Below are 13551 nucleotides of genomic sequence, written 5' to 3'. Positions count from 1 at the left end.
TCCATGCTCTGGCTGCCCAGCCCAGCCATTCCGCACTGGGACAGCCTATATTAGCTCAGTAAAGAAATGCTGGCTAGAGTATGGTTGCTAAACCCACAAGACTCAAAACCCAAATACATTTATTTAGTTATTACTGAATTTGCAAACACAGAAAAGAATATAAAACTTAACTCCTCTTTATCCCTCAGGCTTCTGGGGAGTCCTGATCCAGAGCCAACTGGGCAGCTTGTACGAAACGTCCCAGGCAGCCTGCCCCTGGGTCCTGGCTGGCCCACCGCCTGGTGGGAAGCTGGCCCAGATGTTTCCAAGGGCCCAGGCAGCCCCAGCAAAGACACCCCCACCTCCAAATCATGGGAGCTTTGTGAGAGAGGACCGCTGGGGTGGGACCAGACAGGCCGAGGCATGTGGAAGGCAGCAGGCCTCGGTCTTGGGCTGGCCCCCTGTTGGGCAGAGCTGTTTGAGGCCACGTGTTATGGGGCTGGGTGGAGGGCTGGCCTGGGCCAGGACACAGAGGGGCAGGCCCAGAGGCCACTGTTCTGTCTGCATGAGTGGAAAGCGGTGGTGGCTGCGGGGCTACAGGACAGGGGCAGAGCCTGGAGCCTCTCTGGGCACCTGGCCCAGCAGGTGCCCCTGTCCTCCGGGAGGGAGTGGGCAGGGCATGAAACACCCGAGTTGGAGCCCTTGCCCTGACTTGCTCTGAGACCTGGGATACGCGCTTTCAGCCTTAACTCTCTCATCCGGAAAGTGCGGACCATAACCCCTGCCTGCTGTCCTCACGGGCCGTCACCATGGGAAGTCACAGCCAGGGCTGGGCTGGGCTGTGCTGGCCCATCACTCCCCTGCTGGCGTTTCCTCTGCGAGACTCTGCTTTCTGTCAAGCGGAGCTGGTTCCGACCTCCCGAGGGAGGGAAGCGTGTGTGAGGCTCGCCCCTGTCGGCTGCTCAGGAAAGGAGGAAGTCGAGATGCTGCCCTCTGCCCAACCCTGGAGGCCTGCCCAGGCCTCTGCAGCTCTGCAGGCTCAGACGTTGGTCTCAAGCTCGCTGATTTCAATGGTGCAGTGGTCCAGGCTGGCGGCAGCCAGTTCCTCGTCCTGCTCCACCTGGACAGGGATGTGGTGGGGGCAGGTGGGGCCCAGGGTCAGCTCTGAGGCCTTGGCCACGCTTTTCACACAGCCATTCTGCTGGGTCGCCATGATCTCCTGGAGGCTCACTGGCTTGGTCTCGCAGGGCAGCAGTTTCTGTGGGGAGGGGACAGGCCTTAGTAGCTGCTGGAAGCGGGTAGAGAGCAGGGAGGACCAAACAAGCAAGGCCTGGGAACCATGCCATCATTCTTCGTGCAGATGTGCCATGGGACCTCGGTGGGTGACGGGGCATCTCTTGGCTGTCCTGCCTCCTCCTGGGGCTGTCCTAGTAGAGGAGGGACCCTGACCCACAGGGTGCAGTGAGGGAAGTGAGCCCCTGCCTGGGCCTCAGCATCCTCCCCGTGGAGCGGGGCAGCCTGCGACTCGCTACTCGTGGTTGCTGGAGGAGCCCTGAAGCCCCCGAACTGCTGCAGACACGCAACATCTGCATTGCTGTCGTCTGGACCAGCGCCACCCCCACGCTGGGGCGCAGCTCCCCTCGGGTGGGGTGTCAGCTTCCTGGAGCAGTGGTGCTCAACAGCTGGCTGTGAGAGGGGTTAGTCACCTCTGGTACCAGGTGAGAAACTGAGGCAGAGTTGTGGAAGGACTGAAGGCCCCCCTGCTGGTGAAGGGAAGATCGGTGCTCATCCCACCCAGGCCTCACCTGCCGGGGGCCTTTGGGTGGCCTGGCTGGGACGGAGGCATTGTTCTCACCTCGGTGACTGTGTCCTGAGCAAAGTCCTTCCGGCAGATGTGGGCCATGATCCCTGCAGCCAGCGCGTCACCCAGCACGTTAATCATGGTGCGGAAGCGGTCCCTGGGGGGCCAAGGTGGGCCGTGAGCAGCGGGCGCTTGTAAGGGGAGCTGGGAGAGGGCAGGGTGAGCAGCCCCTGCGGGCAGCAGCGGCCAGGGCGGAGCCCCCAGGGAGCTGCTTTCCGAGTGCTCCAAGCCCACCACTCCCTCAGCGGTGGGGAGGCGGGCGGGTGCGGGGCTTCGAGGGCCTGTGGCCGCACAGAGCAGGGGGCTTGTGCTTGGCAGGGCCCAGGCCTGGTTTAAAGGTTTGCTCTTACCCTCTTGAAATTCTTTACAATTTGTAAACAGGGGACTCCAGATTTTCAGTTTTGGAAACTGGGCTCCACAAATTATGCAGCCAGGCCAGTGTTGATGCATAAGGCCCCCCACTGTGCCAAACCAGGGCATTTCCCCTGCCCATCCCAAAAGCCTGCTGCTTGGGGGGAGGGGCCACCCCCACTCACAGAGCCCAGTCGACTGCGATGATGAGGGTGATGTCGTCAGTGGGCAGTCCCACGGAGGTGAGCACAATGACCATGGTGACGAGCCCGGCCTGGGGGATGCCGGCTGCCCCGATGCTGGCTGCCGTGGCTGTGATGCTGCAGAGAGGGTGGGGAGAGGAAGAGGAGAAGCGGGGGGCAGGTGCCATGTTGGGGCCCTGGCCCCAAGGGAGGCCGGAGGGCCTGCGCCTCTGGGACAGCCATATGGGGCAGGGGCTGTTAGGAAGGCCACAGCAAGGAGTTCTTGTTGGGGAACAGGTTCCTGCTTGAGGCCTGACAGCCCCATGGGCCCCCATCCTGGCCCTAGCAGAACCTCCTGAGGTATCTGTGGAAAACCCTTTGTCAGGAGCTGCTGCTTCTGTGGGTTTCCGAGAAGCTGCACAGCTCTGCCCGGCCTCCCTCTGGGGCCAGGCCCGCAGGGTCAGACTCGTGCCCTCAGGCGGACATGGGAGGCCTTCCTCTCGGCCTCTGCCCCTCGTCTCAGCACCTTCCCTCAGCTCCAGCCGCACCCGCTGCCCCTCCGTTGTCCCCAGTCCTGCCCCTGGCCTCTGCTTCCTTTGTGCTTGCCTGCAGGGCCCTCCCTCTGGATCTCAGCTTCCCGGCCGGCCCGCTCGCTCGGAGCTGCCTGCTCTGCAGGGCTCTGCGGGGGAAGGAGCTCAGTGCCGCCAATTGCAAAGGTCAGGTCATGGCCCCAACCCTAATGTTGACTTGCTGTGTGGCCTAGAATGAGCCCCTCGCCTTCTCTGGGCCTTAGAGACCCCCGTCCAATCTGGGAGTTTGAGCATCCGAACAGCAGCCACCCTTCTACCCCAATCCACCTGGGCATAGGGTGTCAGGAGTGCACCTGATGGTGATGATCTGGCCGAAGTCCAGCTCGTAGTTGTTGACCTGGGCGATGAAGATGGCAGCCACAGCCTCGTAGAGCGCCGTGCCATCCATGTTGATGGTGGCGCCCACGGGCAGCACGAAGCGGGCGATGCGCCGGTCGATGTGGTTGTTCTCCAGCAGGCACTTGAAGGTGATGGGCAGTGTGGCTGAGCTGCAGGCAGAGAGGCCGGTGCCTGCCCACCATCCTCCTCCAGGATGGTCAGGGCCTCTGGGTTGCCAGCCCGTCGTGGGGGAGAACAGGCTGAAGGGGCTCTGACCACGGTCGGAGTGGCACCCTTTGGGGCCGCCCAGGCCCAGAGCCTCAGGGTCACACAGGTCAGGAAGGGACTTACACCAGCAGAATGCCTACTGTGCGCAAGTACCTCGCTTTACACACACTGTCATGTGATCCTCACGGCTACCTGTGGGGGGGTGGGAGTTGAGTCCATTTTACAGATGAAGAGACTAAAGCCCAGAAGGGAGGACAGACTGACCCAAACTCACCCTCCCTGGGTTCATATTCCAGCCTCCTTCTAGCCGCGTGGCCCGGGCGGGCTCCTTAACCTGTGCGTGCCGAGTTTCCTTGTGCAGGAGGGAGGATGACAGAGCTGCCAGGGCGACTCGACGAGGAAGCACTCGCACAGTGGCTGCCCCATCACAAGTGCTCAGGCGATGGTGGCTGCCACTGTGGCTGTCGCTGTTTTGTCACTAGAGCTCCTGGTGGCAGTGCCGGGACCAGCACTGACATCTGTATGGCCCCAGAGCCCTTTCTACCCCGCCAGTCACTGGGGGCCTGGGGACCCCACTCCCACTTGCGAGAGCCTCCGATGAGCCCAGACGGGCTGGGCTGAGGTGGTGGTTCCTGTCCAGCAGGAGGTGGCCAAGGGCTGCCGGCTCTGGCAGGCTGTGGCCCGTGGCGTGGGGACAGCCACTGGGGGCTCGATCTTTCCTCTTCACCTCTGACCTCTGGGTGGGGTTTCCTGGATACAGCATGTGGGGTTTTTCCTCCCTGTGGCTCTGCTCCCCCCGAGTCTGGGGTGAGGTGCTTCTGCTGCTACAGGGTTTGTGGTGGCCCTCGTTCCCATTTTACAGATCGGGACCCCAAGGCCCGGGCAGAGAAGGCAGTAGGGGCTGGAGGGAGGAGGTAGGCTTTGGTGCCAGAGAAATGGGGGCCTGAGCTCAGGCAGTTTCCTCCGTGTGGGGAGATCCTCGCTGTGGGCAGAACCACCCTTTCCTCCCATGATCAGAGCATCTAACCCCGTACGAGTAACCATTTCCTCCTCCTTGACTGACAGCTGGGTCCTCAAGACTAGGACTCCCTGGGGGGCCCGTCTTCACGGGGCTGCGGTCTGGGAACCTCGAGGGTGGGCGCTGTGGCGTCCGGCCGGACCAGCCTTTCCCCTGGTTTGTCATCTCCGTTAACCCCGCAGCAGCCCTCTGGGGAGGCTGCAGCAATCCCCAGACTGTAGACGGGGGGCCTGATGCCCAGGGAGGTCCAGTGCTTGCCCGTGTCACACACTAGTGGGTAAGGGAACCGGGATTCCAGTCCCCATTCACAGTGACCAGTGACGCTGCCAAGGCTGTAACAGGGCCTCTAAGCAGGATGTCTCAGTGACAGCAGACAGGCACAGCCCCTGAACGGCACCGGGCCTGATGCCGCAGAAGCACCATGTGCGGGCAAAAGGCCACACAAGTGGAGATTCACCACCCCCCAGCTCGCCCTGCTCCTGGCGCGTGGAGGCCGACCCCCGTGCAGACGAGTGAACCTGAGGCCTGTGGGCAGTGCGGGGAGGGGAAGGCCTCAAGAGACGACAAAGGCTTTCTGCCACCTGGGCAGGTGGGGCCTCAAGCATTACATTTCAGAAATTGGTCTTGTTACCATAACAACCTCTAACTTTGTGAAGTGGGCTTTACTGCCACTTTCCAGGAATCTGTGGCTGTGGACAAATGATGGCTTAACAGATGGACAAGGCTGGGCCACCACCACCTCCCCTGTACTGCCCACTGCCGAGGGCTACCTGGAGGAGGTGGCCAGTGCGATGAGCAGGGCCTGGAGGACACCTCGGATGAAGACGATGGGGTTCTTTTTGGTGATGAAGAAGTAGAGCAGGGGCAGGATGAAGAGGCCGTGGACCACCAGCCCACATACTACGGTGACCGCGTAGAAGCCCAGCTTTTTCCCCACGGCTGTGGGGTCATCCATCTCCAGGATCTTGCCGGCGATGAGGAACACGATACCGAAGGGGAAGTACCTGTTGTGGGGGCAGGGCAGCCAGCTCAGAGCCAGGCAGGGGAGGGCCCCAGGAGGCCCTGGCACTGCATCGCTGCCTGGCCTGGCCTCCCTGAGGGCTGACCGTGACTGAGCGCCTGGTGCCCAGCACGTGGCATCATCAAACCAACGCCCTCCGGTGGCCTGGCCCTGCACAACCCTCCTGCCCAGGCCTCTGAGGAGTACGCCTGCCCTCTGCAGGCCCACGTTTCAGCCCGGCAACACCACAGTCTGCGTGTGTGACCTTGGGCAGACCTCTGCATTTCCCCATCTAAACTGCAGGGTTGGACTGGAAGATTTCTAAGGTCTGAGCTCTGAACCAAGGAGTGGCAGCTGGTTCTCCCTTCCAGAGTTTCCTTCCTCCAGACATTGAGCTGATGAGCGCCATGTGATGGGGGCACTGGGCCAGCAGAGCAGGGCCAGGCTGAGCTCTTCGCTCTCCTCCAATGGGCTGGCCGGGCCAGAAGTGGCAGGCCCGGGGCTGGAACCAGGCCCGGTCAGGGCCAGGGATGCAGGGGAGCACGTGTGACTCTGGAGGCCCCAGGCCAGGGCTCCGTCTCCTGGGCAGCCCACCCCTAGGAGAACAGAGGATGGGGCCCTGGGGTCCCTCTGACTGCCCAGGGGAGGAGTGGAAGGGGGTGGGGAAGGAGAGGCCATTCCCATCCCGGCAAGGCTTACCACACCGCCACTGCCACGATCTTCATGACAGACTCATTGAGGCATTGGCAGAAGCTGACCAGGGGGGCCCCGCTGTCACCCATGCGGCCCAGCATGATGCCTGTGGGGGCGGGGACACATGAGCATATCACTGACCGCACAGGCCAAGGCGAAGGCACGTGTGATAGCTACACATGACAGCATGTGCTGGTGGCAAGGTGGGGACAGACCCCCACGCACACACGGATCTTGCCCTTGGCTGACTTCCCAGCAGCCTCCGTATACCAGTCTTTCCCCTGCTCCCCCTCCCCTTCTCCTTGGCCTCCACCTGAGGACCAGGGCCGTGACCTTGCCACAGGGCTCTCATCTCTTCCTTCTCTCTCATCCTTTTCCCACACCGCAGCAAGTGTCGTCCTCTTCCGACAAAAGCGCTCCCTGCTGAAAGCCCCCGCCGGCTTCCCTGATGACCTAGACCGTGACCAAGCTCCCTGCTGCTCCCGGCCCCGCTGGATCTGACCCCTGCCTGTACCTCCCACCTCTCTCTGGCTGCTCTTGCCATCCTCTCTAGGCTCTGCGTCACTGGCCGTCTGTGCATTTCTAGAAGACATCGAGCTCTTCACTGCCTCAGGGCCTTTGCCCACGTGGTTCCCGATGCCCGAAACATGGCTGCCCAGCTCGCCACCTGCCTTGGACACCCACTGCCCCACTGCCCTTCGAAAACTCCCAATTTGTTCTCTTCTGTCTCGTCTCTTTCTGATCTCGTCATATCATTTATCACACTTATAATTGTGATTTTCCAGCTCTCTGTTTTTCTGTTTCCTCCAATAGAAGGTTAGCTCCATGAGGGCAAGAACTATATATCAGCTGGCACATGGTAGATGCTCAGCCATAGGAAGGAAGGAAAGAAGGAAGGAAGGAAGGAAGGAAGGAAGGAAGGAAGGAAGGAAGGAAGGAAGGAAGGAAGGAAGGAAGGAAGGAAAGGAACAAGCCTTTCCCAGGGCCCCTGCTATTCTCCCATTGGGGTTCTGGACTCTTGTCCACTTGGAAGTGTTCACATGTGACTGGCCCACGGGTGAGCTCCCTGCACGTGAGCACAGTCAGGCCACTCTTCCAACCGTGACCAGCGACGGCTCCCTCTTCAGGGGCCGACCTCATGAAGCTACCGTGCTGTGCTCCCAGAGGCCCATCTACTGAGCCAGCGAGGGAGGGGCAGGGCAGGGGTTCAAACCTGGCCTGCGGGACTCCAGAGAGGGCTCTTTCCCCACCCCCAGAAACCCCGAGCCCACACTGTCTTCGGAACAGCCGCCACTGGGATGAGGAGGGGACCCTGCTGAGGTGGGAGAGGCCCGACTGGAGGTGACACTGGCCTAGCCCTGCCCTCCCGGCCTGTGGAAGCCTAACTGAGCTCAGAAGCAGGTCCCCTGCCTGCTCTGACCCTCCCCTCATCATCCTCCACTTAGATTTCTCTAGGGGCACCCAAGGGCTCTGTCTGGCTGGGTGCCAGTGTGCATCGGACCCGGGGTGGGTGTGGGCTTCCTGCAGCAGCAAAGGCCAGTGAGAGCCCAGCATCAGCCGCAGCCCAGCACCAGGGAGAGGCTGGGAAGGGAGGCCGGGCTGAGGGGACAAAGCGAGGAGTGTACCCTGGACCTCAGACACGGGCACGCGCTGACACTGGCACTGCAGATGAGGGCACACACAGGCACACACAGGCTCGGGCACACACTAGCTTGGGTACACACGCACAAATCCACACTCACCCACGCACAGTTACACATGGTCAGTAAGCACTTTGTGAATTGAGTCGGAGGGCCTCAGGGCTTCTATTTGCTCTGCCAGTAGATGTTTTTGGGTGTGTTCCCACCCCTATGACAGAGGCGGCGGCTGAAAGCAGGAAGAATTTTCAGGACTGGGGACTCATTCTCAGATGTGCTGAGGGCACTTCCAAACACTGTCTTGTCACATGCTTGGGCCACTAAGGTCTGGCCCCTCCACATGTCTAGTGTTTTGGCTGAGATGATAAGAGCCCTGCTATCCATCATTGCCCATCCATTCACCCATCCATCTCCCCATCTCCCCAACGGGTTTTACTGAGGGCCTCCTCCTGCCGGTTGCTGTGGTGGGCAGGCTGTGGGGATAAACGGACAGCAAGCCAGGCCCATCTCTGCCTGCATGGAGCTTCCGCCAGCTGCTGCGCAGACGTTGAACAATTACACCAATGATTACATAACTGCAGTCGGGTCAAGAGTTTAAGGAGTAACCCAGGGCACCCATCTGGGAAGTTGGGAAGATCTTCCTGAGGATGTGATGCTTATGGAGCCCCATTCCCCCCCCATCACTACCACCCTCCAGGATGAGAAAGGGGCTGGGTGAGGAGGGGGTGGGTGCAGCCAGGGGAGGGAGGCATTCTCTGGGGGCTGAGAGGCAGTGTGGTTGGGGGAGTGACAGGGGCAGAGAGGAGTGGGAGGCAGCCAGCTCCGCTGGGTGTCAGGCCCCTTTCTAGGTGGACAGGAGAGCCACTGGAGGGTGCTTGTGACCCCGTGAGAAGGACACACCAGCACAGGGGACTCTTTAGGCAGCCTTTGCCAAAACCAGTTGAGAGATGACGGCAGCCTTGGACCAGGGTGGTGGCAGTGGATGGAGGGAAATGCAGGGGTTGCAGGCGGATTTCAGGTTTTGGCTGTGGGCTGAGACGGAGGGTGAGGCAGCAAATGATCCCCAGATTTCTTGCTATGAACAACCAGAAGGATGGGGAGGGTTTTTACTTGAAAAGAAAACCCTGTGGATTAGTCAGAGAAGCAGGAGAGAACCTCCCAGGCTGGGGTGATGGGGAAGGTTGATGCCAATTTTAGAAGAAGACTCACAGTGACCCCTGGCATGGCCCAGAAGGACAAGCCAGATTGTTCTGGTTGGGAGAGGAGGTGCCCCCAAAGGGAAAGGTTCTCTGTGTATGTGTGTGTGTCTGTGGTGGCGGTGGGCTGAGGCACTGCAGGCAGGGACAGATCCATGGGTTTTGTGGGATCTGAAGCTTGTACAGTGTGGGGCCCTCTCTAAGAAAAAGAATACAAAATTCAAAACAAAATAAGGTGCAGGCCTCAGAAGGAGCCTGTGCAAGTTAGGCTTCACCAGCTTCCAGGTACAGAGCCTGTGGCTGGGGGTCTAGGGCCCCAGGGAGAGGCGCGCAGGGAAGGGAGTGGTCAGGTGGGCCGGCTGTGGGCCGAGGAAAGGCACCGACAGGTCTCAGGAGAGAGGCCGCCAGGGAGAAGCCCCTGCCGGTGCGGGTGGGAGTAGCAATAGGGCTTTAAACAAACAGTGATGGCTGATAGTTTTTAGATTTTTCCTGTTGTTTTTTTAAATATTGTTAACTGCTCCCTCCCCGTGGTCCCCAATATTCCCAGACCTCAGTAGAAATTTCAGGAACAGGAGGGGCCAGAGGCATGGTCTTTTTCCAGGGAGAGCCCAGTGCACCCCAGGAGGCACCCTGGCCCCCAGGGATGGAGAATTCAAGTGAGGAACACTGGCTCCACCGGTGGGGGCGGGGGGGTGCTGGAACCAGTCCACTGGGCGGGAAAGGAAGGGACGACCTGGAAGACGGGAGACCCGAGGTTACTCAGGTCGCTGGAGGCAGCAGTGCGGGGAGGGGTGGGAGCAGGGCAGGGTGAGGCGGGCCGCACGTACCCATGGTGGCGGAGAACATGACGATGCCCAGCACGTTCATGCCATCGCTGGTGCCAGGCTCTGACTTGTAAATGACCTCAGGTGGTGGGGTCAGGTCCAGGGCGAAGTTCTGAATGTGAGAGCCATTCTCTTCCTGGACCCCATAGATGAGGATCCGCCGGGGAGGGGCCTCCTCTGATGCCACTTTGGGGGACTTGATGACAGGTGTGGTCTTGGTGCGGTACTGGCGGGCGACACCCAACCAGGAAGGGGTCAGGGCCAACGTGGTTATTAGCATTGACAACAACAAGAATAAAACATTTTGGAAGCACATTTGTACCCGCTCATGAACTATCTGATTGACAATAACCCTGTGAGGTAGGCAGGACAGGGATTATCATCAATATTTTACCAAAAAGAAAACTGATTCCTTCAGTCACCTACGCACACTGCCAGCCGCGCCCCTCTCCCTCCTTCCTCCCTCTTCTTCCTTCCAAGCATGGTCACGCCCTCCGGGGTCCCTCTCTCACCATCTGTCTGTCTCTTTCCTCCTCTGCCTGGGCAGTTCTCCGTCGCCCGTCTATCCCTCCCAGCCACCCAACATCCATCTATCTAACAGTCAGCGGCCCTGCCTTCCCCTGATGGACCCTGGGGCCTTCCGAAGGTGCACCTCATGTTACTGCAACGCGCTTCGCTGCAGTTCGTAGGTATTGTGTTTGTTGTTGCTGTTGTTTCAAATAGAAAGTAAGACCCTCCACCAGCAAAAACATTATTACCTGTTTTATTGCAATACTCGTTTTATTGTGGTGGTGTGGGACTTAACCTGCAGTAGCTCCAACTTCTGCTGCATTTGGAAAGCTCCCCTTGCCCCAAGCCTGCTCCATGAGATGAGGTCCCGGCTGTGAAGAACTGAGCCCCTGAGATGCCTATGCGTCCTCCTCTGCCCCAGGGCATTCTGGGTCTTTCCCTCCCGTGCTACAGTTCCTAGGATCCCAAACCAGGGAGTCTCCTGCCCTCCCATCGCCACTGTGTCCCTGAGGTGATCCTTGGGTAGGGGGAAGGAACTGCTCTGGAAGGACATGCGACCTAAGCTTTTGGGCTTCAGTTTCTGTACCTGTGCAGTGAGGGTCATAACCATGTCTCGCTCATTAGATTAAATAACAGTGGTGGGCAAAGTAGGTTTACGATTGTTCATATGGAGAAATTATAAGAATAACACAGGAATAAACTCTGTGTTTCACGTATTCACAACTGTAACCCTGCCTTTGTCCACCCTGAATATGTACGTGCTCACAGCAGTGCCCAGCCTGCGGTGTGTGCACCTTGTGGGACCATCGCTGCTATCACCACCGTGCAGCAATGTCCTTCGGATACTGAACATTCTGCGTGGGGTGCTGGGCGTACAGAATGAACCAGATGTGAAGTCTCCTCTGAGAGCCTTGGAGAAGGAGTGGCAATACTCTGCCTGAGAGAGTCTCACAGCTTCACAGAGAAGGTGGCATTTGACCTGGGGCTTGAAGAACAAGAAGGAGTTTGCCACACGGTGAAGGGCATCCTGGCAGGCGTGAAGTACAGCGGTGTTCTCCCCGTCTCTCTCACAGCATCAGCGATCTCCCGTCACTGCTGGAATTACGTCCAAACTCCTAGTCTAGCATTTAGGGCCCTCCCCTCCCTGCTCATTTCTTGTGTTGAAGACCCAAGAAGTCAGCAATAATAGCTCGAGATTTCATAGCTCCTTATTGGGGAGCCTTCTCTCCAACCCCCAGCCCCTTCCTTGCGTCCCCAGACCCCAGGCAGGGCCCAGCACGGGGACGGGGGTCCGGAAACGCCTGCTGGACTAAGTCAACCAGGCAGCCAATGTTTTAGAAGGGAAAGAACTAGAAACTTCTAGAAGTGCAGACTATTGGTGCACAAAGATCTATGAAAAGGGCAACACTCTGAGAACCAGAAGGGAGATGGGCAAATAAATCACAGTCCAGCCTTATTACCATGAATATCATATTTTTAAAAACACTGAATAACTGGGGAAAACACTTACAGTATAATGGGAGTGGGGGGAAGCAAGATGCGCACTGACCCTAATTTTATTTGGAGGGAACAAAGACTGAAACCATACCAGCTACTAGGACCATTGCTGGGTGCTGAAACTGGAGATTTATTTTGTTATATATTTTTTAGTATTTTCCTAATATTTATAGTGAACATTAGTACTATTGTTATTAGGGGGAAAGAACTATTTTAAAAAGAAAGAAAACGGGCTTAGAAGCAGACAGGCCTAGGCTTACCCGCAGGGCTATCATTTACTATCGGCGCATCCTTGGGCAAACCCTTTAACCCTCTGAGCCTCAGTTTCCTCGCCCTGGAGAGGGGTGAGCCCTACCCAAGGGCCGGTTATTGACTGTGTGAGCCCTGCCCGAAACCTGGAGCGGAGCGGCGCTCCGTGAAGCCACGCTCCACCCTCACAGTTTTTCTCCACACAGAGCTGGAAGCCAGGGCAGGCGCAGCCTGGGGAAGCCCTGAGGATCTAGGTTCCCCCCATCTCCTCCCCTCCAGCACCCTGCCCCCAGGTTCTGGGGACACTTGCCAGTAAACCTGTCACTTCCCAGTTTGGCCCAGGCTGGTCCGGCCTGTCACCCACTCACCTGTTTGAAAGTGGCTTCCACCAGGTTGGCCGGGAACATGTTCCTGGGAAGACAGTCGGGAATTGAAGAATTTCAGAGCCTGGGACAGGAGGAGCCTTGGGATCATCTGAACACCTCCCCTGGCAGTCAAGACCCTCCCTGACACAGCCCACCTCTCCGCAGCCGCACTTCCTCCCACCACGGGCCACCCCTGGGCACTGAGGGCTCCAACACCAACTGCATACGGACCCTTAAACACACCGCGTCTTTTCCAATCAGTCCTGTGTTCACACTCTCATTTCTGCTTGATGCCCTCCCTGCCTCCCTAACTGCTACTCCAATCAACCAGAGCCCAAGCCTTCCTGGCTGCTCCAGGTCGGCTCTGGGGCCCCACCCCCGAGTCACGACTCTCCCGAGCACAGTGTGGCTCACACGCTGCCTCCCTGACTGACTCCCTGGAAGGTGGCACGTGGTCGTTCGTTCCTCACTCTCGTGTCCAACCCAGGACCTGGCACATAAGTGGGATCGTTATTCTCATTAATATTGAGTAACTTTATTTTCATTAAGCAAAAGGAGGAGGGAGTCTTGTCCACCAGATATGAAAAATACTATACAGACATAGCTGTCAAAACGAGGAGAAGCTGGCACAGCCGTCCAAAGAAAAACCAATGTAATGGAACCTGTAGCCCGGAAACAGAGCCGGGGGCTGTCTAGCATTTTATAGTTGACAAAAGTTGCTTCACAAATCAGTGAAGAAGAGACAACCTCATTATAGACAACTGTGCAGTCAACCAACGCTTCAAAAAAATAAAAGTTAGATCCTTATTTGTACTTTGTACCCAATAAATCCCAGATGGTTTGAAGAAGTAAACAATTTTCAAATGCACCCATAAAAAACTAAGACAAAATATAGATTAATGTTGTATCAGATCTCAGGATAGGGAAGGACTGAGAACAAAACGAGCAATAAAAATGAACAGATGTCACTACATTGAAATGAAGAATTTCCTAAGTGCAATACGATATCTGGGACTGGGTTCCGGGACAGAAGAAAGGACATCAGTGGAAAAA

At 58.1% G+C, this 13551-nt stretch overlaps 1 protein-coding gene across 4 annotated transcripts in view; it reads right to left on the bottom strand.

The window, feature by feature from the left end:
- Positions 1-143: 143 nt before the first annotated feature.
- Positions 144-13551, bottom strand: part of SLC1A7 (solute carrier family 1 member 7) — a 47004-nt gene continuing 33596 nt past the window's right edge. Inside the window, exons 4-11 of one of the 4 annotated variants that reach the window (XM_045858347.1) lie at positions 12502-12544; positions 9881-10103; positions 6227-6326; positions 5298-5531; positions 3257-3508; positions 2377-2511; positions 1835-1937; positions 144-1237 (exon numbers count right to left, since the gene is read on the bottom strand). In XM_045858347.1, coding sequence (XP_045714303.1) covers positions 1019-1237; positions 1835-1937; positions 2377-2511; positions 3257-3508; positions 5298-5531; positions 6227-6326; positions 9881-10103; positions 12502-12544 — 1309 coding nt within the window. In that variant the 3' untranslated portion in view covers positions 144-1018. Of the gene's footprint in view, positions 1238-1834; positions 1938-2376; positions 2512-3256; positions 3509-3535; positions 4260-5297; positions 5532-6226; positions 6327-9880; positions 10104-12501; positions 12545-13551 lie in introns of those variants that run through there. The other 3 variants (XM_045858354.1, XR_006787922.1, XM_045858361.1) reach the window with 3 other exon arrangements.

This window comes from Phyllostomus hastatus, unplaced genomic scaffold, assembly GCF_019186645.2.
Source record: "Phyllostomus hastatus isolate PE091 unplaced genomic scaffold, TTU_PhHast_1.1 phas_contig_147, whole genome shotgun sequence".
In the NCBI taxonomy this organism is placed as follows: domain Eukaryota; kingdom Metazoa; phylum Chordata; class Mammalia; order Chiroptera; family Phyllostomidae; genus Phyllostomus; species Phyllostomus hastatus.
This window is presented reverse-complemented; position numbering and strand designations above follow the sequence as displayed.